Source organism: Neospora caninum, chromosome Ia (genome assembly GCF_000208865.1).
Source record: "Neospora caninum Liverpool complete genome, chromosome Ia".
Taxonomy (NCBI): Eukaryota; Apicomplexa; class Conoidasida; order Eucoccidiorida; family Sarcocystidae; genus Neospora; species Neospora caninum.
Window position 1 is genome coordinate 746,872 of NC_018385.1, and position 27,959 is coordinate 774,830.

Genomic DNA, 27,959 nt, shown 5'->3' on the forward strand with positions numbered 1-27,959 from the left:
GAAATCCAACCTCGAGGCAGCCGCGCCGCCGATGCGCACAGTGTGTGTGTGTGTGTGTGTGTGTGTGTGTGTGTTGTTCAGTTTGAGTTACACAGTTTTCTGGATCGCGGAGACCAGGTGGGAACATCCTCGGAGAAACCGAGCAGAGAGACGAGAAGATCACGCAGACCAGCGAAGAAGGGAGACTGGACGAAGCCAAGCGGTGGCTGAAAAGTGAAAAAATCCTGGACTCAGCGGATCAGGCGAGACCCGACAGGCGGAGGGTTGGTGCCCGGAGACAAAACGGGAGAAAAGTCGAGTCACCGAGGTCCGGCAGGAGCAGAGCGCAGAGCCGACACTGAGCGCGCAAAAAGAGATACCTGGGTCTGTGCACGAGCGTTTCTTTTTGTTGGACTTTGTGTGTGCAAAAGCACCTGTGGAAACGCGACATGCGCACATCCGTTTACTTTCTGGAGCACAGTGTCTATCTCTGCGTCGGCGGGGGAGGAGAGCGCAGGGGAGCCCGCGCGTTGAGCAGCGTGATGGAAAAAACCGCCATTGCATGCATTGGCACTCGATCGCGAAGACGGTGTGTGGAGCTGGCCCTTCTTCCCGAATCCTTTCTTCTTTACGTAGAAACAGGCCGTGCGAAAACGCGGCGTCTTCTCCCGGGCTGGACTGCGCTGTACGGACACTTGAACAGGGGAGCGAGGAAAACTTGGAAGACTGTGGAGCAGCAACTTTTTTCTCGACTTTTTTCGAAGCAAAACTGTTCCGACCGGTTTCTGTTCTCGGGTGGGGGGGGGGGGGGGCGAGGACCCTGCCACTTTCTGTCGGAGTTTGCTCCCCAGCTGAAGCTCTGGACGTGTTCTTCGTGTGGTTCGTGGTTCTGTGTCATACCGTCGTACTTTCCGTTGGTTTTCGAGTCGAGTGATCTTTTTCAGTCCGCGTTTCTTCGCAAGTCTTGTTGCCTCGCCCGTGTGCAGGCTGCGAAGCCGAGTTGGCGACACTCCGGGAGTCTCCCCGCTGGGCGACCGTGGGGGGTGCGGCAAGCACTGTCTACGGCCTGTCGACGCTTTCAAAGCAAATTCCCTCTTTTTTCAGCATCTCTGCCGTCTCCACATGCTCGCGCTCGCCTCCACACTCCGACGAGAGCTGCCTGGCTCCGCTCGCCCTACCCCGCTTCGTTCGCCTCCCGCGGAGCGTGTGAAAAGCCGAGTCTCAGTCCCACGTCCCTCTCACCCTCCTCCCCCTTCTTCCCGTCCGCGGCTCTCGGTCGCCCACCACTCTCACTCGGAAACTGTCTTCGCGCTCCTCGTCCCTCAGCCCTCCTCCGCCGATTCGCCGCGCAGGCGCTCTCGTCCGAGCCGCCTGCCATGGCGATGCCAGGCAGCGCCTCCGGTCAGAGCTCCACAGCTGCGTCGACACCGCACCGTGTCCCCTCCTCGCCGGTGCCGCCGGGGTGCGCTGGCTGGGACGGCCCGTGGACTCCCTCGTGCGCGCCTTACCCCGCAGCGTGTCTCGGGCCGTCGACGGACGCTCCGCTTGCAGCTCTGGCGTCGTCGCTGAGGGCGGCGCAAGATGAGCGAGACGCGGCGGCGCGCAAGGCCTGCGCGGCGTCCTGGGGCGAGGCGGGTCAGGCGCCTGCTCAGCTCGAGGCGGAAACCGACACGCGAGCGCAGGAGGCGAGAGACACCCTTGGCACGTTGTCGCCCCACCTCGGCGCCCAGCACGGAGACAGCCAAAATACGAAGACGGATCTCGACTGGGAGAAGATGCTCCTCTTCCTGTCGCGTGCCACGCCCGAGAAAAAGCGAGGCCGCGTCTCTCGAGGCCCAAAGGACCCGGAAGAAGGACAGCGCAGGGAACAAATCAAACGCGGGAGGAAACTGAGGTCGGCCCCTGCACGCGGCGAGGCCGAGACGAGAAACCACTTGGAGCCTGGAGTGAGCGACGGGGCTGCGGCCTGTGCTCCCCTGGGTTCTCTCGAGCCTGCGCCGACTTGCCTCCGTCCCGGAGCTGTGTCTGCGCGGGAGCTACTGCCGCTCCAGGGGTCGGCCGTCGAAGGGAAGGACGAGACAGGCAGAGCACCTTCCGGCCGCTCCCAGCGCACTGCCGTGAAGACGGGAGCAAGATCTCGAGGCGGGAGAAGCGGGGAAGACAGATCCACCTCTTTACTGCCGTCTCCCCCCCTTTCGTCGCTTTCTCCTCACGTTCCTGGCCTCCAGCTCGGTCGCCCCGTGTCTGCGCGCGCTCCAAAACCGGCAGTTTCGCCTTCATTCGCCCAGTCGTCGACGTGTGCGCCCTGCGAAAGCGCGAGGCCTGCTGTCTCGTCACCTGCGACGCGTGACACGCAGTGGACGCACACCCGAGAGCGCCAAGCGAGCTGCGAAGGGGACGCCGCCGTCTGGCCGTCTTCCGTGCTCGCGTTCTCTGCGAGAAGCCAGCACCAGCCTGGATGCGGAGGAAAAGGCCAAGACGGCTGGACAGAAAGCGTCCCTGAGGGCACCGCTCGCGCGTGCGCGCCAGCGGCAGTCTCGGGTGGAGATACACCCCAGGTCGGACCCCGGGTGGCCTCCCGAGGCAGAGGGCGAGGCCGGAAGCAACAGAGTCGCGGGAGATCGGGGAAAAAAGGCGAGACAGCCGAGCAGGGACGACAGACGGAAGGTCGGAGGGGACGCGGAAGAGAGGGCGCGCCGCAGGCGGCGGTCGTGCGCAACGGCGAGTGGCCGAAGCAAGTCGAGGAGACTTCAGGTGGACGTACACCTCGTGAGCGGCCGTGCACAGGTCTCCCAGCCACAGACAGACCTTCGGGAGCGACGCCGTCCGCGGGCGAACCAGCGAATGCGGGCCAGGAGTTGGAAGACTCGCTGGCTGAGTTGTTCGTTGCTCCAGGTGAACCCGAGACGAAAGGGGACGGAAACGATGGAGGCGAAGACGGAGAAGGGAACGTCGCCGGCGGGCTCCTCGACGACAGCGTCTGGTTCTCGGAGACCGAGGCAGAAGGCGCGAAGCGAGACGGCTGCGACGAAAACGATCAGGGACAGCGCGACGCCAAGACAAGTCAGATCGACGTCGACGATACCCTCCGCATTCTCTTCCCAGACGATGCTCTGGAGGACTCGTCTTTCTCGGGTGACGCTCTTCCGTGTTCGCCTGGTCTGCCCACTGCATGCGAAGACAGCGTGGACGGGAACGGGGAAGCCCAGCACACCCTGGTCGTCGAGGACCAACGCCTCGAGGTCTCCCTGTCACCTGCAGAGGGCGTCGCTTCCGCAGAAGAAAGAGGATCCTTTTGTTCTTTCGAAGCTCCTCCGGAGGAGGTCGGGGGTTCGTCGATAAGCAGAACGGAGGACGCAGACGCAGTCGCGAAGGCGACAGACACACAGCTTTCGGGTCAACCTGCCTCGCGCCCGGTCGTCTCGTCTCCACCTCTTTATCGGGCTTCCTCTTGCGCTCCCTCTTGCGTCGCTGCCGCGCCGTCCGACTCTCAGTTTCCTTTCTCAGTGCCTCCATCCGAGTCTTCTTCGTTTGCACCCTCTTTCATGTCTGCTGTTGCGCCGCCCGCGCCTAAGTCGTCTTCCTCGTCTTCTTCGTCTTCCGATTCTTTTTCTGGCGTCGCTTCCTCGTCTGCCTCTTCCTGTGGCGTTCGTTGCGCTTCGTGCGATTCTTTGCGGCGCGAATTGCTTGCGGTTCGCTTGCGGGGATTCCGAGAATGGGCGGAAAAGTACAAAACTTTGGAGGTTGCGATCGAAGAGAAGATCGGCCTGATTCACCAGTTGGAGAGGCGTGAGGAAGAGATGGCCGCGAGCCTGGAGGAAGAGAAGGCGCTGCATGCAGAGGAGCGAGAGAGGCGGCAGCGGAGCGAGGAAACCGCGGCGTCTCTGCGCGCCTGTCTCCGGGAACTCGAGGAAGAGAGGGAGAGGCGGCGAGAAGACGAGGCAGAACTCCACCAGCTTCTCGTGTGCACGCAGGAAGAACTCAAGAGAGAAAAAGACACAGTCAGAAGGCTCGAGAGACTCGCACAACTCGACGCCCAACACATCCAAGATTTGACGCGGAGCCTCCGAACCGCAGCTCGTCGTGCCCGCCACGACCGAAAAGAAGACGCCCACAGAGAAGAAGACGGAGACATTGAAGAAGACGGAGAAAGTGAAGAGGAAGAAGAGGCAGAATATGAGAAAGATGCAGAGAGCGGAAGTGTGGGACGGAGTGCACGGTGGACTGGCGAAGACGACGCTTCTGGAGCGGCGGCTGGAGAAGAAAGAGGAAGCGAATTCGACGTGTTGGTGCCGCGTTCTCCACGGGAGCCAGAATCGTCTCTGCTTCCGCACGCGAGTCTGGACGAAGACCTTTTTGGGGACGACCGGCGCGGGGAGAGCGAGGCAGAGCCGCCAGGGGCTGCTGCACAAGAGGCGGCGAGCGAGGTGCGAGGCGCGCGCGCACGCACCGAGTGCATGGAGGCCGAAGACGAAGAGGCATCTGAAAAAGCGGGGGGAGACGAGGAAAACGGTTGTGGGGCAGACACAGCGACATCGAACGAGGGTGAAGAGAGGGAACCCGATTCGCTGCCAAGAGGAGAATCCGCACGGAGTCGTGGACAAGTGAACGAGAGAGAAGTCATAGGGAGCGAAGGAGAGGCGGTTGAGGCAGACCAGGAAGGAAAAGTTGACGAGTCGCTGGAATCTGTGAGCTGCGAAGGCGCAGCCGACGAGGCCGAGCGACGCGAAGGGGACACTTTGGAAGAAGGCGACGCGAAGGCAGAGACAGTCTCAGCGGTGAAGACCCACAGCGCCGGACGCGAGGAGGAGCACTGGACGGAAGGCGCCGATTGCCGCGGTGATGCAAACCCCGCGGGAGGCGACACGCGAGGACTGTGCGGAGAAGAGGAGGATCCACGTGATAGGGACATGTGCTTTGCTGAGCCGCTGTTCGCATACGCCATTCAAAATGCAACGACAGACGCAAACAGTCGATGCAGCACAGTGTCCCTCTCGGATTCGTCCTGCGTGCTGAACGAGGGCTTCACCACTCCTGTCGGCACGAACCTTTCGTCGCTGTCTCCTCTTGCTTCTCTCCCGTCTTGGCGCTGTGGGGCACCGGCGAAAAGCCGACACGTGCGGAAGGCGACCTTCTCTTTGCACCGCATGCAGGAGCGGCGGCGTGGCAGGCGAAAGACGCGCGTTTCGTCTCGCTCAGTTTCGCGCTCGGCGGGACAGCAGGCGGATGACGCCGCAGTCCGCGCCGCCATCGCAGAGCAGGGCAACGCCCTCGCGAGTCTGGCGTTGTCGGGTCTCGACCGAGAGGACGGGAGAGGAGAGAGCGAGGAAGCCGCCCGCGGTGTCTGCGGCATGCCGGAGGATGTCGGGGGGTTGTCGGGCCGTTCCTGTCTCTCGGGGGGTTGGGGAAGCGGAATCTTGGCCACCTGCCGAGTTTCACACGCGATTCGCGTTCGAAAGCAAATAGCGGAAACGGTCAATCAACTCCGTCGCTCCCTGGCGCCGTCGTCTCTCTCTTCCTTGTCCCCGCTCCTTGCCGCTCTCCATGCGTCAGCGTTCATTTCCTTTCTCACCCAATTCAAATCGCCAGTCGCTTCCTCCTCTTCGTTTCCCCGCTCTGCGTCTCAGCTTTTCTCTCAGTCTCCTTTTCCTTTTCTGGTGCCTGGTCTCCCGCCTTTGCTTCTTCGGCGGCTTCGCGTGCTGGTGGGTGTGCTGCGGGAAGTCTCAACGCGCTCCGTGGCGGGCCGTCTCGCCGAGCCGCGTTCCGGTTCTCAGTTTGTTTGTGTGAAGAGACGCTGGCGAGGAGACGCAACCCTGGAACTGTCGCTGCGGCGAAAGAAGCGACGGGTGGTTCGCTCTCGCCGACGCCGTTCTTCGTGCGACCTCTTCAACGACGAGAGTTCGCCGGCATCTCGCGCGGCGGTCTCTGCGGAAGGAAGCGGGGAACGCAGAGGTCTTTCGGCTCTGCATGTCTCGCGGTCCGAGGGAACGGTCTCTTCTCCACAGACCCTCTGCCCGTCTCTTGCGCCTTCCTCGGCGGGGACTCCGTTTTCCTCGTCTCCGTGGCAGCAGGAGCTTCTGAAGACGCACTTGCGTCTTGAACGCGAGCGAGAGGGCTGGGAGGGAGACGGCCGAGAGCCGCCTCGTGCTGTTTCGGAAGAACAGAGACACGTGGAGACGCTCCGAGAGAAGAACGGCGTGGAGAGAGGCAGGAGAGGGAAGGGAGACTGTCTGTCGAGGACGGGGCAGCGAGGCAACGAGCAAAGAGAGCGACTCGGCTCCTGCCGCTCCCTGTCTTGGAAGGCAGGGAGAGACGCAAGCCAAGATGACAGGGGCGGCGAACGCACAGCGGGGAGCCCGGCTTTCTTCTTGACCGAGCACGTGGCTCTGACTGACTTCCTGCGCATCGGTTGGGCAAGGCGCCTCCCTGGGGGGGTTCATCCGCATGCGTTTCCTTCGTTCTCTGTCTCTTCTGCGCGGCTTGGAGACGCGATGGCGGAGACAAAAGAGGGCGACGGCGAAGCGGAAGCGGCGAGGTGCCGCGCCGAAACCGAGACTGCCTTCTTGGCCTTCTGTTGGGGCTTTTGCCGCGGCGACGAAGCTGCCGAGAGCGTCTGCATCGCCGACGAAAACTCGAAAGACAACGAGACGCGGCGCGAGGGCGAATCGAGGTCTCGAGTTGCGGCGTCTTCCCAGCTTCTCGCTCACATCCGCCGTGTGCCTTCTCTCTTTGAGGCGCTTCAAGCCGTAGAGTCGAGCGGAGACAGGGAGGCCGCAGATCTTTCGGACCGAGTGCGTCTCTCCTTCCCCGTCCAAGACCCGAAACCGCCTCGCCCTTTTTTCCCGGACGTGGCGGAAGGGAAAGGAGAAGCGTTTTCTTCTCGCCTCTCAGCCTTTTGCTCTCTTGGATGGCTTGCGGGGCTGCATGGCTCTTCGGTCCGTGCATGCGTCTCTTCTGGAGCCTATGGCGTGCATGCAGCTGCCTCGCTTGTCCTCCTTCGGACGGTCGCGGCCGCGTTTCCCGGTTTCGAGGCCAGGTGCGCTCCCGTGCTGCTGCGGGCCTTCCACGAAACTCTGGAGTTTCTCTCCTGTGCGTTTGCCGAGGTCGGAAACCAACTGCTCGGCTTTGCAGCAGAGGACCGGCACGCGCGAGCGACGGATGACGCAAACAGTGGAGAAGAGGAAGAGGAGGTGCTCGCGAGGCAGGGGACGAGCGACGGTCTTCGGGCTCTGCGGGGAGTCGTTCGGCAAGGAAGAAGTCTCGCTGGCTCTCTTTTAACCTCAGCTCTGCTGTCTCACGTATTGGGCGACGGAGGAGACAGGCAAGACGGGTCTTCACGCGGAAACGACGAATCGAAATTGCACGTGTTCGCATGCCGCTGCCAGTCGGGGTTTTCCGTTGAAAAGAAACTCGGGGAGACTGCGACGGCCCCTCCGTCTCTCTGTCCCTCAAAGCCGAATCGTTTGGCCGACGCCGTCGGGGTCTGCTGGCTCGCCGCTCTGCGGTCTCCCTCGTGTCTTCCTGGCCGTCGTCGAGGTGTCGTCGAGGCTTCCATGAAGCGCGCAGAGGCGCATGCGGGCCGTGGCGCTTCGCCTGTCGCTTTGCCTGGCAAGGGTTCGCTGTCTCCCACAAGCGAAGCGGAGCCCAGTCGAGGCGCGCTCGATGAAGAGCGGCCCACATGCATCCTAGAACACCTCCTGGATGCCGTGCATGCACTCGCGGAGACTGACGCAGAGCCCTCTTTCGTCTCGTGCATGCAGTTTTGGAAGCGACTCCTGATGGCTTTTGCTGCTGCGACGGCTGCGGAGGACGCGCAAGTCCAGGCTGGCGAGAACCCGTCGGCAGAAGGCGACAGTCTCGGGCCGGAAAGGCGTCACAGGACAGACGAGGCAGAGCAGACGAACGCAGTAGCGGGGGAGCGCGGCACGGTCGTTTCTCGGCGTCTATGCCAGCTAGCAAGGCACATTCGTCTCGCGATAGTGTTCCGAGACATGCTGGTCCGTTACTGCGAGCGGGCTGCGCATCGGGCGGATGCCTTTTCAGCGGCCGCTGGAGCCGTTCCATCTGTGTGCGACGCGGAAGAAAACCTCAGCGAGCGCACGCAGCGGCTGTTCAGGTGGGAACTGAAGCAGCGACGGCAGAAGCATCGAAGCGTCGAGGACGAGAAACATATGCATGCCACGCTGTTTCTCTCTGTCGCACTCTTGGAGATCTGGAGTCAGCAACTGGAGGTGACTCAGAGAGACGCTGGCGAGAAAGGAAAGAACGCGGAGAGAAGCGAGACCGAGTCGGAACTGATTGGCGGGGCGCCTTTCCTCGCGGTGCTCGCCGAAGTTCGGGCTGCCGTCACGAGCATCCTGGAAATTTTGGGGGAGGAGCGAGCCTGCGAAGCGCATGTGAGTTGCGAGGGCGGCGAGGAGAAAGGCCAAACAGAAGAGGGAAAACAGCGGAAGGCGAAGGCTGGCAGAACCTAGCGTAGAGAAAGGAGAAGACACGCGAAAAAGTTCATACAGCCCGTCTCGCCGGCGGCGTGGGTCTAGCAACAGCGCGCCTATTCTTTGGTACACTTCTTGGCATTCGTGTTCGCGAGACTGAGGATCGAAGAACGGAGAGTACGAACGGAGTGGAGAACCGGAAACGATGCGTTTGAGGGCAGGCAAGATTTCCCGATTCAAGCCTCGCGGGTCGCGCCGAGAGGCGGGCACGACCTCGTGGTGGCGGCTCCAGAGGTGGGTTTTAAAAAAGAGAGCCGAAGAAGACATGCGTTCGCGACGCTGTCCCGGTCGGTGTGGGTTTCCGTGCGTCGGGTTTCGCTGGCGACTCCTTGCGGACCTGTTCTCATGCCACGCTTTCGATGTGGCGGTGTTTCCGAAAAAAGAACAGACAGGCGAAACTCGCGCGAGGCGTTCTGATTTACATCGGCCAGGCGTTCACACAGTGTTGAGTGCGACGCGCTCGTCGACCTTCTGCTCTCACCGGTTTCCTTATTGGTGAACAAGGAAACAGTGACTGTGTGCATGCACACATGCATATATATATATATATATATATATATATATATATGCGTACCTATGTACCTCCAGATCTGTGTGTACTTCTCTGCATGGGCACGCATGTGAAAGCACGTGCACAAGCCAAAGGGAATTTGAATGTTTGGATGCTCGTTCGCGAGTGTGTTTCGGATTTTTGCTTTCGGTCCTGAGAGGGCTTAGTGTTGGAAAACCACACAGGATGTCTTTCCTGTGTCTCTGGGAAGCGAAAGTGTAGTAGGGACACCAGGGTGCGCCTGGCGTGTTCGCGGGGCGTCTGGTCCAATTTGCCGTTTGGTAATCACCGGGAAAAAGAAAAAGGTACATCCTGCCCGGGTTCAGGCTGGCCTGAATCTGCATGCACGCGGAAGAAGTATTTCCTTTTTCCTTCAGGTTTTTATTGTTTTTCCTGTGGTCGGGTTCTGGCAAGAGCACTGACAGCAGGGATTTGCTTATGCGTGGGCGTAGGCAGCGCGTCTTGTGGCTTACCATTTCTCACCGCCAGCAACGGCGAAACCAAATGCAAGACTCCGGCATGCGAACTCGTTCTTTCCTACCTTTTTAATTTCTGTCAATCTCTGAAAACCAGGTCGGGTGTCTGAGACATTCTGCCGGGGGCTCTGCCAACGTCGCTTTGCCGGATTCTCGTCTACCCCAGCAAAAAGGCATTTCACTCTAGCAGACCGAATCTTCTGAACGCTGTGTGCTTCCACCTCGAACACACTTGGTGTTTAGTTACTCCCTGTTTGCCACAGACGACACACTCGAAAACATTCGACTGCATCCAGGCCAACGTCCGTTCTGGAAGACAGGTCGTTTTTTGAGCCTAGTGAACCCCCGAATGAAGAATCGATGCATAGATGCAGGTACATGCATGCATTGCATTTGTACGCATGTGTATGGTGGCCATATGGATGCACATCCCTTTTCTGGTTACGGCTGCACGCAATGGGGCCAGCCGAGACGTGGCACGGTACGTACGACGAGGTGGATTTGTTGATACCATCTGGGGGGATTAACCCGTCCGTCCTCGCCGAAAAGCGCCATGCTTCAGGACATGCGCGCCTCTGGGCCGGTAACAAAGCAGTTAGGATTGGTCGGGTGTGCATGACCACTCCGGGGCTTTCATAGCTGGGAACAAACCAAGAGCACATCCACAGCTGACGCCCTGGGAAGCTGCAGATGCGCAAGAAGTGTCGGAGCCCCGTATCCGCGCCAAAAGATCCGCTCGTGAAGGGATGCAACAGGCGATACTTCCCCTCTCTCCAGAAAACCGAAAAAAACGGTTCGTACTCTTTGCGAGCAGAGCATAAAAAGAAGTGGGCGAGCGTGGCATGCCCTATACGAGCAACCGGCAAAGTGCGTCAGCCGGGAGTCGAACCCGGGTCACCTGCTTGGAAGGCAGGTATCCTAACCGTTGGACTACTGACGCATGCTCAACTCTGGGGAGACCGTCTCTCGGCCATTATCTCCGGTCTTCGCTTATGAAAGACTGTCAAGATACTTCCGTATCATCCTCTAACACTGGAAACGTGTTCCTCGTGCACGACGTGATCTGCGTGCACCATAAGGACGTCGGACCAAAACTTTGTTAAGCTGGATGAGACACTCGCGACGCCAGAATCTGGGCGGTGCTTTCGATCGTGAAGACTCTTGAATCGGCGCTGACTCAAAGCGCTGAAAGGAAACGAAGAGCTGGGAGGGCTTGAATAGTTTACGCTATAACGTGCTGACTTAGCGCAACGAACTCCTGCTTACATGAGAAAGGTTTCGTTAGCAGTGAGTCGCCCCGAGGTGCCTGCTCACCAGAAATCCCCATTGAGGGGCTACGAGCCACGCGGACGACGGCGCCGTGTTTGAGTTGTCCAAACAGATGAGGCAAACACAGTGGATACAGTGGCGTTCGGTTGGTTTTTTCATGTTGTCCAGACACTGACGGAGTCACCAGATGCCGCAGAGATGCCACCGGGACGTCAATCGGCAATTTTCAGCGCTGCGCAGTGTCTACAAGATATGACTCGACGCGCCCATCCAAAACATCGGGCTCCGGAGGACGCACCTCGCGCCAGCGCCATGAAACGCCATTGCAGGAAGAGGAACCGCTGTACTGAGCACGTGCCGCCAAAATGCGAGTTTCGTGCGCACCGTGTGAAGACCGGTGTGCACCGTCATGGCCCCCTTTTCGGCCGCAGAGCTCGTTCCTCCCTGGGCCGGGACCTTCACAGACAGTAACACCTGCTCTGCCTTCTCGCTTTTGACTCCGACGGCCTGCAGTCTCAGTTCACTGTGGTTGGTAGTCAGCGTCTGTACGAAGCAGGTTCGTGAGGGGCCCTAGACGACACCACGTTGTGTGGGAGACTAGCGTTTCTTTCGACTCGTAACTCTCAGATATAACGGCGAGTTTGTCCATTGAAGAACACTCGAGAAGCGGATATTTTTTTGCCAGTGCAGCAGTTGCGAGGTGAAAATTTAGCACACCAGCTCGGCGGCCGTCTTCGCCGCCTCATTTCCCGGGACCAGGAAGATTAAAGACAACCAACAACTCACGTGCTTCAGGTTTGACTGGCTGATCGACAAAACACCCTTGCAAAAGCGTACCCTACACCTCAAACCACGAGAGGAGGCTCTGCTCAGAAACTGTACAGACAGGAGCCCGGCGTAGCGCCCTTTCAAAATGTTCCCGAAGTTTGCTTTTTTGCCGAGGGACTCCGAGGCACACTGCACACGCTGCGCCACAACAAAATAAATTGAGGGGGTTTCCCGGAAGCGCTCGATACGCGGTCCTTAGGCGACAGGAAGCTCGCCGATCCGCCGAAAAACGCACGTGTAACACGGCTGTCCCATGCGTTTGACCTGCAAACAAAAGGGGTGAGTGCACACCGGCTATCGCGGGGGATTCGTCCGTTTTCCAACGCTGGAAGAGTCTCCTTCACCGGGTTCGGAAGTCGCGAAACAGCGGTCATACGGGACAGTGAACCTTTGCTGAAAACTCAAATCGGAATCCCCCACGAAAGTCCTGACGCTTCGACTTCTTGGCAGCTCCTGGTAGCGGGCGCCCCATCCTGCTGGCACGTGCCTCATTTTCGTTTCTCCTGTGGCCTACCGGAACATGAGTGTTTTGGCTCATGCTGCCACGCTCTAAACTGCGGCCATCCTTGCTGTTAGCGAAACATTTCGCCGTACCTTCATGCCTTCCTCTGTATCGCTTTCAATGGCTGCGAGGCATGGGTCGTCTTCCAGATCTGTCAGGGGAACTTCCTCAAAGAGAGGGTGCAGCAAGCATGACTTCCGCATCCAGCGATGCAAATCCTCCACGTCTGTGACTGAGCAGGAAAAGAGCCACAACCAACCGAGCAGCTGATTCACCGCCACGAAGGAACTTTCCCTCTTTCACCACCTGGGAGCCATTTCCCGTGACTCCTGTGCTCTCTGTCCCCGAGCCGTGAGACCGGTGACAAGTATCTTGGCATGGCAAGGCCACATCACGTAGAGACAGAAGCACTTGTTCATACATACGTTTCCCTGTTATCTTCGTGTCTGCCTACAGGCAAGAGAACCGCGAGACAAAATACGCCGTACGGAAAGGCGAAATTTATAGACACGAGCGGCGCAAAGGGTGGAACGCGAGACGGGTATCTTGAACCGGAGCCCTTACCCGTGTAAAGAAGTCCGCCTGGACGAAGGACGTAGGCGTACAGAGAGAGAACGGGGGCGCTGAAAACAAAACGGGGGGGGAATCACGAGTGCGCCGATGGCAAATACGGAAAGGCAGGAAACCCCGGGGCTCTCTCTGCTCCTAAGTCGCGCTCCGAGGGCCTCAGAGTGCAGCTGTCTCTGTGCAACACGGACCGGATTCACTCCACAAACGGGTTGCCTACACAAAAAGGCGCACCACCCCATGTTGCGTGGCCAGCGCGTCTACGCACCTCTGCGCCCTGTAACACGCAGGAGTGATGGCCATAGCTCAACACAGACACAGGCAAAAACTCGCAGGCACCGGCCTGCATACAGCGCGCTCACTCAGACCACCCGCCACGCGCACATGCACCCAGCTCTCTACTCACTTGATGATACGTCGACGCCAGTTGCTCCGTTTGAAGTGGGGATCGGGGAAGCAGAAGAACATCTTTGTGAGCTGAAAAAAAGACACTCTCTGAGGCGCGCTTCGTCTTGGTGGTCCCAGGTAGCAAGCACCGGACGCATGCTCGCATGCACATTTTTGCGTGGTGGCCTCAGCAGCTCTGCTGCCCCTGCCGCACAGCTTCTTGCAATTGTACATTCCCGCGACGAGTCGGGCGCGACGCGTTTGCGCCTGGACTCAGCCCGCGCGTTTGGGAAAGGACACACCACTCCCCACTTTCCCCCGGTGTCACTGCACCCTTTCGGTTTTCCCTCGACTGTCTGACTCTGCAGCAGGTTTCCGGGACTGCGTCGCACGGCCCGTGTCAGGCAGTGACGACGACACATCCCTCTTTCCCCGGTGAGAGCGGAAACTGGCGAAACACAGAGGGTTCCGCACGCTTGAACCCGCTGCATGTGCCGGCTTGCCTGACGCCCCAAGGTAGAAACGTGAGCATATGTCTACACACGGGAGTGGAAGCACACACACGGAAAACTGCCTAGCACGCAGATAAATCGCCCCGAGCTGGGGGATCTGCGCTGCAAACCCGAAACGGATCGAAGCACGACGAAGCCACCGCGGACGTACCTGGCCTTTGCGGAAGTAGTTGACGAGAAATTTCATCACGTTCGTCCGGATGATCGACACATTGGCGAACTGAAGACAAGCGCGCATACGAAATGGGGGAGGCAGCGGAAGCAGTGAAAAAAAAACGCGACAGCCACACAGAAAGCCAAGCACAAGGAAGAAATGAGGACCAAGCGACCTGTCGACAGGCGGCGAAGACGCAGACCCCCGCGAGGCGCAAAAGCGGCAAATGCGAAACAGCTAACGCAGAAAAGCGAGAGACACAAAAACACCTTGTCGGAGCAGGAGAACGACGAGCGGAGCCTTCAGCGAAGGCGAGCGCCAAAACCGCAAGGTCCGACGCCGAGAGGCAAGATGGAAAAGACACGAAACGGCCACGATCTGACTGGTGCCGCAGCCTGAATGGCGTCGCAAATCCACTCACCTGTCCCGTCGCTGCATGCTCTTTTCGGAGAGCCGCAATTCGCTCCCCGACATAATTCGTCACCTGCATGCGAATCACCACACAGTCGCATGTAACCGCTCGAGCGAAAGCGCCAGACAACGCACCAGTCCGTATTCAGCTGAGAGCATATGCACGGCAGGCCCCGCGTTTCACACGCATCTCGCGACGTGCAAAATGCGGCCGTATTCCGAGAGGCAAAAGGCCCGTCGTCTGACAGACAAGTTGCGTTGTCGGTTTCATGGGCAACTCTGGTGTTCGGCGACTTTCCCAATTCCTTTGGGTCGCAGACTCCGAGCGAATTCTGGGTGTATCCTGGAGGAGGAAGCTCCACAGCCCACGGAAACGCCTTCCCGGACGGGACACACTTCACTGGCCACCTGGTACGCTTTGAAGGAGGGTCAGGCACTCGAGGCGGGGAAGGGACTGCATACACTGAGGTAGCAACGCGGTTGAAGGCTGCAGATTCGCGAAAGAAAATCCGCGCAAGTTACCAAGTGGAGAAAGCCAGAAACGAAACAGGTCAGTGCGCACCAGCGGAGCCGAAAAAGAGACAGGCGATAAAGCGAAAGTCTCCAGCTTGATTCGTCTGCTCACCTTCTCGCGAATCTCCATACCCATCATCAGAGTACGCGGGAACTTGGGAGCAAGAGACACTGAAACAAAATCAGAAACACAGTCAGCAGCGGTGTCTTCGAAGGGTATCTGAGGGTGGCAAGCGCGTTTGAGTTTAAAAAAGGCAAAACGCCGAGACAGAAGTCGAGGCTAGTCAAGTGTCTCCGCGGGCACTCCCAGCCGAAACGCGCGAAAGGAAAAAACGACCGACGATGCATGCGTCCACTTTTATCCCAGAGCCCGCACCCAGAAGGCCAAGAAACACATGTATTCGACAACCCACAAATGCATAGGTAGATATATCTATATAGATAGATTTAGGTAGAGATAGATAGATCGATCGATAGATAGATAGATAGATAGATAGATAGATAGATACATACATACATACATACATACGTGCAGACATACATGCATACATACATACATACATACATACACAGATGGATCGACAGTAGCAACGTGGGATAACGGAGAGGAATTTGAGTGGGACCGTTAAACTCAATCGGTGAGGAGCCATGTCTCGCTGAGGACGAGAAAGCAAACAACTTTTCTCACCGAGCAAACCACCGAAGCCGCAGCCGACGTCGAGGAACTCCACACGCGGTCCAACTGTTCCATTCAAATGTGGCGCTGACGAAACAGACGAACGCCGCAGAGGTAAAGATGATGTCCGCCTATCCACATGTGTATCTCTCTATGTAACTGTTACGATGTGTATGTTGGGATTTCTGGACACGTAAAGATCCACAGGTAGAGCGCGACACGTCCACCTGACGTAGATAGGCGTCGAGGGAGAACGGCGCGCGTCTGAGCTTTCGACCTGGCATCGGTGACCGTGTGTTTGCACCGTAAGGCACGAGCGAGCTCGATAAGGCCCGTTGCGCAAGTAAAACGGCGACAGAGAAGAGACAGGTCAAAGCTGGCTGCACGAGCCACGGCAAGCGCACAACGCACACGTCTCGCCCAAAAATACGGCGCCTGACGTCTGCATGCGTAGCGCAGCGAGAGATCCGAGAAGTATGGCTTTACCTCTCAGAGTTTGTTCACTACGAAACACCAGGCGGAAGGCACCCTTCCGGGAGAGTTCTTCTGGGTGAGTAAGGCCTCTCCTCATGCAGGGTTCCACGGCAAAGTGCAAAAGAGGCAGCACGCGAGACTCCCCCTCAGAGTCCACAAAAGCGAAATCGCAGGATCGAGGAGGTGCCGAAAGAGAAATGGACACGAAAAGAAAGAATTTGTAGAGTCTCGGAGAGGGTCAGAGAACGGCAAGGACACAGGACAGAGAAAGAGACGAGAACACGAAGCAGGCGAGCACGAGAGTGAGAAAAAGGCAAAAAACTTACGCTGGCGAGAGGGATACGAAACGGGGTACTGTTCCGCTGAACGAAACACGCAGGGTGAAACGTTTGCAAAAAGCGAATGCACAGAAATGACCGGAACCGCAAAGCGGAAAGGGACTGCTACCCTCCACTTCTACACGTTTCTCGCTCACACCAGCTGCGGAACCGTCAACTGACGTTGTCTGCTCTCCTCTGCATGTGCGTTTCACCTCTGTCCCCTCGTTGATGCTCGCAGCGAGTTGCTTGGGGCGGCACAAAAACGGATACACACAAAGGCATGCAAATCCATCTGTACATTTTCTTGTATCTACCTGTCTCTCAATATATCTAGCTCTCGATATATCTACCACTCTGTCGATCTACTATCAATTTCGCTACATACTACCAGCCTCTCTATATATCTGTCGAGTGGATGCGTGTGCGTGTCTTTGTATCCACAGAAACGGTGTGGATTTGCGTGAAGGCTAGCTTCCCTGTGTGGAATCGTCTGTGCTTTACGATGCGCTTACTGTTGAGGGTAAGGTCTCGGGAGGCGCATGCGTCAGCCTCGCTCGGAAAGAATGCAGGGAAGTGGAAAGACCAATCGACGAAGTCTGGGCTTCTGGGATAGACGATGTAGGAGTCCGCTAGCGGGTTACAGTGCTGAGAGGTGAGCATTTAAAGAGACGGAAACAAAGCACTGACGCGCAGAAACGGGGCGGGGAACGAGGCGTCCGAAGACGCCCACGAAGGCAAGAAGAACGTGGAAACAAACACGAAAAGAAGAGAGAAGGGAGAATCAGAAAGAAAAAAGAGACTTGTCCAGAACGGATCGCAGACGCGCACGCACAGCTGCAGAAGCTTAAGCAGCCCTCCACATCCCCGTCCCTTAGCATACCCACACACGGACAGATGGGGAGACAGCTCGGCACGTACAGAGATAATAGATAAATCCACCTGTTGACATATCCTTAGACAGACACGTTTGCACGCACATATAGATTTGTATGTCTACGGAGTTTCGATTTTTTTTTTATGTCTACGGAGTTTCGATTTTCTTCAACAACTCCTGTTTCTCCTGTGGGAGTGGGTCACAACGAGGCGAGAGCTGGTGAGAGGAGTGCAGAAAACGATGAGGCTAACAACAGTGACCGTTCCATTCCAGTTCAAAAAAACCAGGAAAGACAAGAACCAGAAAAAAAGGAGTTAGAAGAGGCGTTACGCAAGAAGAAAATACCAGAAACAAGAAATCGCTGGGGGCGGCGGAAGAGCACAGACCTTGTGTCGGCAGAAACGCGTCACGCAGCAAAAGTCGAGACAGCAAGCAAAAAAGGTCTTCAAGAATGATTTCTGGCGAAGCCTCGCAAAGGATTTGGTGTTTCCAACACAATGATAAATGCGTGCACAAACGCGTAAACAGTTGCCCCACTACAAAACGACAAAACCAATATATGCCGTAATACAATTTCCCTTCACCCTTCTCTCTCCACATAGATTAACATATACAGGTGTGTACGTGCGTCAGATGAACCATCATATGCTTCTACGCATGCACATGCATGTATATATATATATGCAATCGTGAGAGCCCTATCCATGGATTTTTGACGTGCCTCCGATTTCGTGATTGTGCACTTCGGCATCACACTCACTGCTCTCTGTCGGTAAGCCGCCTTCTTGGGTTTCACGACTCCGCCGCTCTCTTGCCCCACGGCAGTGACCATCCCATCTTGCGTAGAAGAAGTCGCAGAAGAAGGGGAAGGAGAGTCTGGGGTGTTTTGAGGATGTGGATCCTCGACTGAAGTCTCCATCTTCTCGATCTTGTCGACGGGCTAAAGCGACGCTGTCTCTCTCTGAAGTGAGCAGCAAAGAAACTGGCGAAAGAAGCACGGGGCGATGCCGAGGCTGAGGCTTGAAGCGAAAGGGAGACGGAGAAGAAAGAAAAAGGAGATAAGACGGCAGACAAAGTACAGAGGGAAGACGTGAAACAACGCGTGGATCTGAATGAACAGTCGCCAAAAAAACAGTCGAGGAGCGTCCGCTATTGCGTCCAGCTCGATTTTAAGAACGACTGAAGAGGGACGGAAAAACGAGAGAGAAAAACGCAGACGAAGAGACAAAGAAAAAACGGAACCGAGGGAGAATTAGGAAAATATTTATCCCGATCTGGGCATGCTTCTCGACTTCCCTCGATTCTTTTTTCTCCCCCGCTGAAGAAGAGATTCCAGCCTCACTTCTCTCCAAACCCCCTAGGGAAATATGCGTTTGCATAAAAAAAAATTATCGTATATCTACGTATATATATATATATTATATGTTTTTATGTAAATGCGTTTCAAACACAAAGCTAATCTGCATGCAGGCGCATGCGCAACTCGAGAAAAATGCTGCGGGCGAAACCTCAAAGCACGCAGACAGCCTTAGAGCAGGAACTGTCTGTGAGCAGACGCGAGATGATTTAAAAGAAAAAAAGGAAATAGAGGCGTGAAAGGGTGCGTACTGTCGCTGCTTGTTTCGGCGGAGGAACAGAGTCGAAATCTCTCTTCTCCCCCTGTCTGTACACCGCGTCGATGCACAGCGGCGCGTGGCCTCGAGAATATCCGAGCTGGGAAACAAAGCAAATCGAGTGAAAAATTCCGGGAAAACAGAGAGAACAAGAGAGGAAAGAGCGACAGAGAGGACTAACAGAGAGAAGGAGAAGGGGTGTTTGAAGGCCACGCTCAGTCCAGGCGTGCTATATCTCCTGGTTTCCCTTTTCTTCGAGTCTCGTTTTCGGTGGATCTCTTTTCAGTGGGGCGTGTTCTTCCTCGCATCGTCCGGAAAAAAATGAAGAGTCGGTTTCTCTTTTCTCTCCGTCCACTCGCTTTCGAGAGGGAGGGATTTCGAGTCTCGGGCCTTCGACCGCAGCAGAGGCGCAGCGCAAAGGAAGGCTTTGACGCGCAGGAGAGCTCACGAGGAAGAAGACACACCACACTGAGGAGGCAAGAAGAAGAGAGCGACGGCGTCCCCGTTTCTGCTCCCATCTCTCCTTTCTCCCTGCCGCAGGTGTCTCCCTCTTGCTCTTTGTCCTCTTCGCCCTTGGTCTTCTCTCCTCCCTCTCCTGTCTTGTCCTCCTCGTCTCTTGCGTCTCTTTCATCTCCCCTCGCTTCGCCCCTTTCTTTGGCCTCTCTCTCGCCCCGGTCTCCGCTGTCTCCCTTTCGCTCTCCGCTGTCTCCTTTTCGCTCTCCGCGTTCTGCTCCCTGCCTCGCCCCGCGGCCCTCCGCTGGAGTCTTTTCTCCTTCCTGCTGCTGTGTTTCGGCGCGGACGCCGCATGCACGCGTGTCTCCACGCACAGACAAACGCGCAGTCTGGTGTCTCCGCTCCTCAGAACGGGGTGTACGTACAGGCTTCTTCCGCACCGATCCGGGCTTTATCGACCCAGAGGACGTTCTGGTAGGTCCCGTCTCCTTTTTAGAAACGAGAGACGAAAAGAAGAGACGCGAGAAGAATTGAGGGGCCACGGCGAAAGCCGTGTGTCCGACAAAAGTGGAGAGAGCGCAGAAACAGAGACGGAGAGGCAGACCTGTCCTGATTCACGGCCACAAAAGTTAAACTGGACATGAAGGAGGGCAGCTCCTGAGGAGGAGTCTCCGTGCATGTCACTCCGCCTGTCTTTCTCCGTGTTCTCTTTTTAGGGTTTAGGGTTTGCGGGTATGCCTCGAGTGTCAACCTTTGACGGGTGAATGGTCGTCCTGTTTTGAATCGTGCCTCATTCGTGGTGCACCGTTGGAGAATGTTATGAAACTGGAGCCCACAGCACACGTAAATACACATCCAGTTATATATGTGTGCACATATAGGCATATATATATATATATATACATATATTGGTGCTTATGCCTCGACCAAATGCGTTCAAGTGCAAAATACGAAGCTATAGGTATGATTACAAGTCTTTATATATGTGAAAGGTGTGATTTTTTTCCGTCTGCGCCTATCGCATGCCGCTCTTCATTCGTTCTCTACCTTCACCTTGATGTGTTGTCTCTCGATTCAAGAGCAATGGTATTGGCGCCCTGCGTTTCATTTTTCATTCTGTGCGTCAACTGAACGCACAGGTCAAAAGCTTCTCCGATGTGGTTTATCGTCACCTGCATGGGCAACCAGGAATGTCTGTTTTTTTCACCTCCCGTTGCTTCCCCTTTTTTTGTCTTTTCCTCGTTTTTGTCTTTTCTCTGCGAATCCAGTTTGCAGAAGACCCCACTCGTACATGGGCGCACGCAGATGGCGGCGGCGACCTGTCGCAAGAAGTTCTCGAGAGGAGCAACGTGGGGATGGGGACGTGCATCTTGAACAAGTGAGACTTCTCCCTTTTTTCCTTTCGTTGTGATTCGTTTTTTTCCCTCAGTCGTCGCCTTCTGCCGACTTTGTTTGCGGCCGCCTGCGACCTGTTTCGTGTTCGTCGTCTTGACACTGCGGCGTTTTCCGCCTCGCCCGCGCGCTGTGAAGTCGAAGCGTTGCGCGTCGGTCTCCGGAGTTTTGCGTTCCTGCGTCTCATCGCTTTGATTCAGAGGTGTCGTGTGCGTTCTTGTGCAGCCCTTCGGGTGTTTTGAACATGAAAGGCCTCTGCGGTCTCTTCCGCAAACTTCGGGACCTCGAAGTGAACCCTCTGAAGCGTTTTGTGATCCTCACCTCCCGTCACAGCCACCTCTTCAACACAGGCTTCGATCTCAAGGGTAGGCGCGAAAACGAAGAGTGGAAACAGGCCGTTCCAGGCAGGTGCGCTCCTCACACTCGCACGATGCCTTCTCCCCTTCGTGTCCCTGTTTTACCGCTTCCTACGTTCCGTGGGCTGCTCCCTAGCGCATGCGCCCGTGGGTCTTTTCTTTCTCTCACCTCGCCCCGTCCTTCTATCCTGCACGTTCTCGCTTTCTTAGCCTTTCTCTCCTACCTTTCGTCTTCTTTTTCGCCTCGTGTTCTTTTTCTCCTCTCTCTCCCCCCCCCTCAACCCCCCACTGGTCTTTTCTCTCCGCTTTTCTGCACAGAGCTTCTCTTCTTGGCGGAGCTAACGCAGATGTCCGAGAAAACGATTCCTCTCGTGGCGCTCTGGCAACTGCGAAATCTGTGCGACGTTGCTTACCTCGTGCACAACTATACCAAACCCCTGATTGTTCTCATGAACGGCTCCACAGGTAAGCCGGGGCCTTCGGGTGTCCCCCCCTGAGGCGAAACTAGCCGTTATGAGCTTCTTTACGTAACGCCTTCTTCCTAAACGCTGGTGCTGCAAGGCCTCCCGGGTGGCGCGGCTCTCAACGCCTCACCCGCCGGCCCGCGTGATCCCAAGAACCTCTCTCCACCCTACAAAAACATACACATGTCGAGGGACAAATGTATAAACTCATGCATGCCGGCCCCGGTGCAACAAATATATATATATATATATAGGTATCTACATATATCTATATATTTCAGTATATATATATATATATATGTAGATATAGAGATGTAGATATATAGGTGTACCTATAGATACATATGTATATAGCTGGATATAGCTATATATATATATATATATATATATATGTATATATATATATACATTTCCGACTTCCGTTGGTTTCGACTCTGTGCTCAGCTGGCAGCGGAGCGGCGCTTTGTTGTCTGGCGAACCGGAGCGCGGCGTATCATTCCTCATCCTTCACGTGCGACCCTACAGGTAGGTCGCGGGGACTTCGGAGGCAGCGCCACAGCGCGTTGCATGCGTACATATGCATGCGCGTCTCCTGTTGGGGGGGACCTGTCGGCTAGCCACTCGTAAAGCGAAAGACGCGAAAAGACCGGGCACTGACTTCGAGGAAGAAGCGAGAGACACGCTCAAGGATGAGCAGCTTTGGTATCCACTCGCAAAAGAGAGATAGAGCTAGAGAGGCACAGATAGCGAGTGATAGAGATTTGGAGAGATCTAGGTAGAGGTCGAGAGATAAAGAGACGGGTACGTAGTTAAGCAGACACAAAACAGAGAGATACAGACACACAGAGAGATAGGGGGGGTAAATATAGAGAGATCGGCACCCAAATGCAGACATATATATATATATATATATATGCATGTGTGCATGCGTCGTGTATCCAGCAGCTGTAGCTGCAGCCAGTGTAGGGTGATTCTCCAGGTGCAACCCCGGAGCCTTTCCTTGTTTCGCCCCTGCGCGCACATAAATATACAAGTATATGTATGTATGTATGTATGTATGTATGTATGTATGTATGTATATATATATATATATATATATGCAGCAGAGATGCGCTTGCGTATATGATTGCAATGCTCCCCACTGGGAGTGCCTGGGCGAAACGTGTCTCGAATGCTTTTTGAATTGCCTGTTGTTGTCAGCGTACGGGTGGATTCCGGACTGCGGCATGTCGTTCGTCCTCGCGAACCTGCGAGGCTCTCTCGGCGTCTTCCTCGCGTTGACGGGTCACACACTGTCTGGTCCAGATCTAATGTGAGCAGATTTCCTGCTGCATCCTGCGGAGCACCCCCTTTCTGAAAGGCCGTTCATGGGGAACTTTATCTCTCAAGCGTCCCATATATATATATATATATATATATATACATATATATTTAGAGAGAGAGCTAGGTACTTGTGTACATGTTTGCATTTGTGTATCTTCACCCGCATATATATACGCATGTGTATATATATGTATTTATGTGCACGTGCACGCATGTGGCTATTTTTACATATTCGTGTGGAGGTACGTGTTTGTGTCGGAGTGTCTGCATGAAAGTACCGAAAGTGCTTTGGATCCTCTACGCCATCTTTGCTGGTAGAAAAAAGCCCGTGCAGGTGGCGTCTGTTTGACGGCTTCGGCAGACAGGTGACGATGTGTGGCATTGGCGAGCGCGCAGAATTTGACCCAGTTCTCGCTGCCTCTCTGAACCTTCAAGTCCCACGCGTCCGTAGTCTTCTGTTTTTCGCCTTAAATGCATCGAAAGGAGCTGAAGCACCGAATCCCTTGGTTGCCGTCTGTTTGTGAGGCGAAAGGTGGAGCCCGTCTGAGAGGGGCACTCACGCGTGTCTCCGGCGGTGACCCTTTCTCGTCTGCCGCTTCTCTGCCTTCCCCGATGCAGATGGTCAGGTCTCTGCAAGCACTGGATGTCGCCCGAAGCGCTACCCTTCCTCGAACTCACTGCCGAGGTACGCTGCACAAAAAACACGAAAACAAACCGTACAAGGACTAATTACGTCCATCTGTGCATCCAAGTTGATACTCGGTCATGTATTTTAGGCGCCTGACACAGGAAAATATATATATATATATATATATCAGCTTCAAGCTGTGGAGCTCTCATGGATATATTTATATATGCGTCCTTATACTTCCACAGTCGCATTTGCGTAACTCGGACATATGTATATAGATATGTACCGACGCGTATGTGAATGTAGGATTGGAGGGGTGACAGCCTGAACGTCGCTATGGCCAAAGGGGTTTTCCGCTGTGTTTTCCAGTCGATGGATCGCGTGTTTCTCGGTTGGGAGAGGCCAACATTTTTTAATGCTTTTTTGCTGCGTGTTTTGCATGCGTGGCGAGCAGAAACAGCTGGAGGTGTCCGAGCGCGAAGCTGCTGTGCTCCTCGAGGAGCATTTCCTCGACGCACCTGGTGAGGGGGGCCGTGGACGCTTTAGAGTGCCTCACAAGGCGAGAGACAGAGGAAAGGCCAGTGCGAGGGAAGAAAGGAAACGGAAATGGGAGGCAGATGAGACACCTGAAACTGCAGACAGCGAAGTGCCTCATACCACTTGGTGTGAAGAGACGCGGACGGAGACAAACAGAAGAAGGTGACAAAAAGAGAAGACGAGTGCTGGAAGCGAGCACGCGAATGAGAGACGGGACGTGAAGTGGTGAAGAACAGTGCACAAGAGAGACTGGGAGTGAAAACGTGGGAACTTGAAGAAGCTCGTCTGAAGAATCTGGTTTCCAAGCACAGACCGACAGGCGAAGAACAACGCACCACGACACTCACCCGTTCTCAGCGTGCATTCACCGCCTGTAGACGCACCAACGGGTTTTTTCGTTCTGGATTGCCTGCCGCTCTTCTTGTCACGTGTTGCTTTGGCAGGAGCCTCCTGTTCGGCGATTTCCTTGAATATCCACTTTCGCGTTTCTGCTGTCCCTATCTCTCTCGCAGACTCGTACTCTCTCGACGACTGGGAGGAAGTTATCCACGAACACTTCGGTGCCCCGACAGTGAGGACGAGGGGAGAAAGCTTTTTGCCTCTCGTTTTGCATGCAGCCTGGCCGTTCTATTTGTTAGGCTAGACGGAATACTCACGTCTGTATTTAACTTTCCGATAAAATGGGTGTGGTGCTGCGTCCCGTTCCCTTGGCGGGACAGCGGATTTACGTCTACGTGGCTTTTTTCGCGGCCAAGGAAAAGGCAGGAAGACTTGCGGGGTCGGTCTTCCACTTGCGTTTCCCCGTTTTGCTCCTTTGTTTCCCATCTACATCCAAGCTGTATCTACAGTCCACTCCTGCTGCTTTCCCGGGTCGTCTTGTGACGTCAGTGGGCAGCGGGCGGGGCTTTACTTGCCACTCGCTTTTCCTCGCTGCAAGGCGTTGGCCGTCCACGTGCAGTTGACGGCAGCGTTTGTTCGCCTTCGTATGTGAGTGTTTTTCTTGTTTTTGCCTTGGCGGCAGTCTCCGCGCCGGTCGCTCCTGTTTCGTTTTATTGTCGCTTCTCCGCCCGGGGCCCTTTTCACGCTCGCCTCCGGCGTGGTACTGACCTCCCGCGTGTGTCTTTCGGCGTGGTATGATCTTCGCGCGTGTGTCGTTCGGCCTGATGTTTCGCATGCGTTCTCTGTTGTTGGCCTTCGCGCGTCTGCTGGACCCTCCCTTAGGTTGCGGAAGTCCGGGCCCGCCTCAAGGCGACGGCGTCCCGGCAAAGCGCGAGCGTGGAGGGACAGATGCATGCAGCTTGGGCGCGGGCCGTCCTCGACCGCCTCGCTCAGCGATCACCTTTGGCGGCAGACGTAAGCGTGCGCAGCAAACCAGCAAAACGGTTTCAAGTGGCGAGTCGGACCAACTTCCCCCCACGCCCGACGACGAAGAGTGCCCGACAAGGCTTTTCGGGGGGGAGGGGGGGGGCGAGCAAGCAAAAACAAGACCAATTGGGGCGCAGGAACAGGGACTGTTTTCTGCTGTCTCAGTCGGCATGTTGAGTCGCCAATAGGCGAGCGGGGGAAACCGAAAAGACGAGGACGCAAAGGAGAAAGGCCGTGGTGGCTAGGAAGGTGGAACAGAAAAGGATGGGCAGGACGATTCCTGCAAATATTGCGTTAGCGGGGGAGACAAACAGAAGAGAAACTGAGAGGCCGCAAGAACGGCGAGTGCCAACCAGTGCGCCTGGAACAGGAGACCTGTGTCTCCTGCTTTCTGTTTTCGTAAACAATGGAAAATCCCAGTGAGAATCTCCGCTTTCCACATACATGTCTATAAATAGATATAGAAGGATGCATGAGTACCTGTGTGATGGTAGGCCTAGAGAGAGGGCCCACCGATATCCTTGTACATGAGAAATGGATGTATCGATGCATGTGAGTGTACACACGGGTAACGGCGTCTGGTATTTGTCTCGCACTGAGGATGATGAACGTATTTATCTCGGGCCACGCGAGGCGTTTGAAGGAATGCCAGTCTGTGTAGGCAGTGCTATTTGACGTCATTTGACAGGTCATTTTCACATTCTCTAAGCACTTCTTGATCGCCCCTTCCTCCCACCTGCTCGTGCTCAGTTCTCTTGGCCTATCTGCATTCGTGTTCCCTGTCGCTCTGCCACCGTGGCCAACGCGTGTGTGCATGCAGGTCACCTTCGCGCTTATCCGGTCGGTGCAACAACTGAAGAAACACATTATTCAGGATGCAGGAATTTTCCGTAGCGAGTGGCACAAGTAAGTGAATTGGGGGCTGCTCTTTGAGGGCGAACAGATTCAAAAACGCCCTCTACAAAAAACAGCTACAGGCTACAGCGTGCAATTCACATACGGACACGCATACACTTAGACAGCCAGACAGGGATGCATGCATACATACATGCAAGCGTATACAAGTATAAATGCTTTCATATCGATGGATTCTTGGTGACGGTGGATGCTCAATGGAGTCACTTAGGGGGGTGGCCGTTGCCCCCCGGAGTGCATAGCCCCTCCGTGGCAGACGGCCGCCTGCGCAAAAAGGTGTGCTGTTGCACTCTTCTGACGGTGAACCCTCGTTAACTGAATTGTGTTCAATAGCCAGGGAGGAATGAGCGGTGATGGTGGCGCTGATACACTCCGAGGATTAGAACTCCCAATATTATCTGACCTGTTATCCCCGGCCCCGGCCTCTGCGTGGTGGAATAGTACAACCTCAGGGGCAGTAAAGCGTTTTCGTCCTTTTCAGCTCCAAACTCGTCTTGTTGGCGCCCGTCGCAGCTTCTGACACTGTCTCTCAAACGCTACGTGACTGGATTGACATGCGCAAAGCTATGTCGGTTCGAAACGCTGCATCTGCATACGCATGGGGTATTGGAGTCGTGCGCCTTAGCTTGGAGGTCAGTTGTTTTGAGTCGTGAATTCACACATTTCCTCAACGATCCGTTCGAGATCTTAAATAAGATTTCCCGTGCGCGGCAGGGAGCCGCGCGTGCGACCTGCCAACGCGTGTCAAGTAGGTGCGTGTAGATGTAGGTACATCGAACGTATCAAAGATGGATTCATCTATCTCCGTGACGTATTCACATATCAAAGATGGATTCATCTATCTCCGTGACGTATTCACATATCAAAGATGGATTCATCTATCTCCGTGACGTATTCACATATCAAAGATGGATGCATCTATCTCCGTGATGTATTCACATATCAAAGATGGATGCATCTATCTCCGTGATGTATTCACATATCAAAGATGGATTCATCTATCTCCGTGATGTATTCACATATCAAAGATGGATTCATCTATCTCCGTGATGTATTCACATGTCAAAGATGGATTCATCTATCTCCGTGATGTATTCACATATCAAAGATGGATTCATCTATCTCCGTGACATATTCACATATCAAAGATGGATGCATCTATCTCCGTGATGTATTCACATATCAAAGATGGATTCATCTATCTCCGTGACGTATTCACATATCAAAGATGGATGCATCTATCTCCGTGATGTATTCACATATCAAAGATGGATTCATCTATCTCCGTGACGTATTCACATATCAAAGATGGATTCATCTATCTCCGTGACGTATTCACATATCAAAGATGGATTCATCTATCTCCGTGACGTATTCACATATCAAAGATGGATTCATCTATCGCCGTGACGTATTCACATATCAAAGATGGATTCATCTATCTCCGTGACGTATTCACATATCAAAGATGGATTCATCTATCGCCGTGACGTATTCACATATCAAAGATGGATTCATCTATCTCCGTGACGTATTCACATATCAAAGATGGATTCATCTATCTCCGTGACGTATTCACAGAGGCAGGCGAAAGGAGTGCCGCCCGCCCTTCTTCGTTTCCAGATTTGAGGTGCTCCGCCTTTTTCGTTGAGCCACGAGGTGTCCTGTCTACAACTTCTGTTCGTTCCCTCGCACTGCGGCATTCACGCTTCTTTGTCTCCCGCAGAATTCGACGGACAGGCTTATCCGTGCCTTTCTCTCTGCATGGGGATTGTCGGAAGCAAATTCTCGAAGCGGTTGAAGACCGCTTGGTGCAGGAAGCTCTTCAGCTGGAGCTTCGCGCTGCCCTTCGTCTCCTCGCGGTGAGTTCTGAGTTCTGTGGCTGAAGCAACAGCGCGGGTGTGGCAGGAGAGTGTCTTCCAA

General features: G+C 55.2%; 3 protein-coding genes and 1 non-coding gene across 4 annotated transcripts; 2 read left to right on the forward strand and 2 right to left on the reverse strand.

Annotated features, from left to right (window-relative positions):
• Positions 1-1,355: 1,355 nt before the first annotated feature.
• NCLIV_000910 (conserved hypothetical protein) lies at positions 1,356-8,453 on the forward strand (the record flags this gene model as incomplete). The annotated part of the gene is made up of 1 exon (XM_003879583.1): positions 1,356-8,453. One exon carries the CDS (start codon positions 1,356-1,358, stop codon positions 8,451-8,453), a length of 7,098 nt encoding a protein of 2,365 aa, XP_003879632.1.
• Positions 8,454-10,368: 1,915 nt separating this feature from the next.
• Positions 10,369-10,440, reverse strand: NCLIV_t010006. The gene has a single exon. It is a non-coding gene; the product is annotated as a tRNA-Gly (tRNA).
• Positions 10,441-11,792: 1,352 nt separating this feature from the next.
• NCLIV_000920 (putative tRNA(guanine-N(7)-)-methyltransferase) lies at positions 11,793-17,906 on the reverse strand (the record flags this gene model as incomplete). Its single annotated transcript, XM_003879584.1, has 11 exons — positions 11,793-11,861; positions 12,192-12,331; positions 12,664-12,722; positions 13,073-13,143; positions 13,717-13,785; positions 14,141-14,203; positions 14,756-14,814; positions 15,332-15,406; positions 16,120-16,155; positions 16,626-16,758; positions 17,748-17,906. 11 exons carry the CDS (start codon positions 17,904-17,906, stop codon positions 11,793-11,795), a joined length of 933 nt encoding a protein of 310 aa, XP_003879633.1.
• A 2,077-nt stretch (positions 17,907-19,983) lies between these two features.
• Positions 19,984-27,922, forward strand: NCLIV_000930 (3-hydroxyisobutyryl-CoA hydrolase/ catalytic,related; the record flags this gene model as incomplete). Its single annotated transcript, XM_003879585.1, has 14 exons — positions 19,984-20,014; positions 20,329-20,431; positions 20,671-20,810; positions 21,120-21,266; positions 21,710-21,790; positions 22,466-22,577; positions 23,207-23,273; positions 23,674-23,740; positions 24,269-24,327; positions 24,778-24,855; positions 24,978-25,109; positions 25,942-26,027; positions 26,518-26,668; positions 27,818-27,922. The coding sequence occupies 14 exons, from the start codon at positions 19,984-19,986 to the stop codon at positions 27,920-27,922; spliced, it is 1,359 nt and encodes a 452-aa protein (XP_003879634.1).
• Positions 27,923-27,959: the final 37 nt, after the last annotated feature.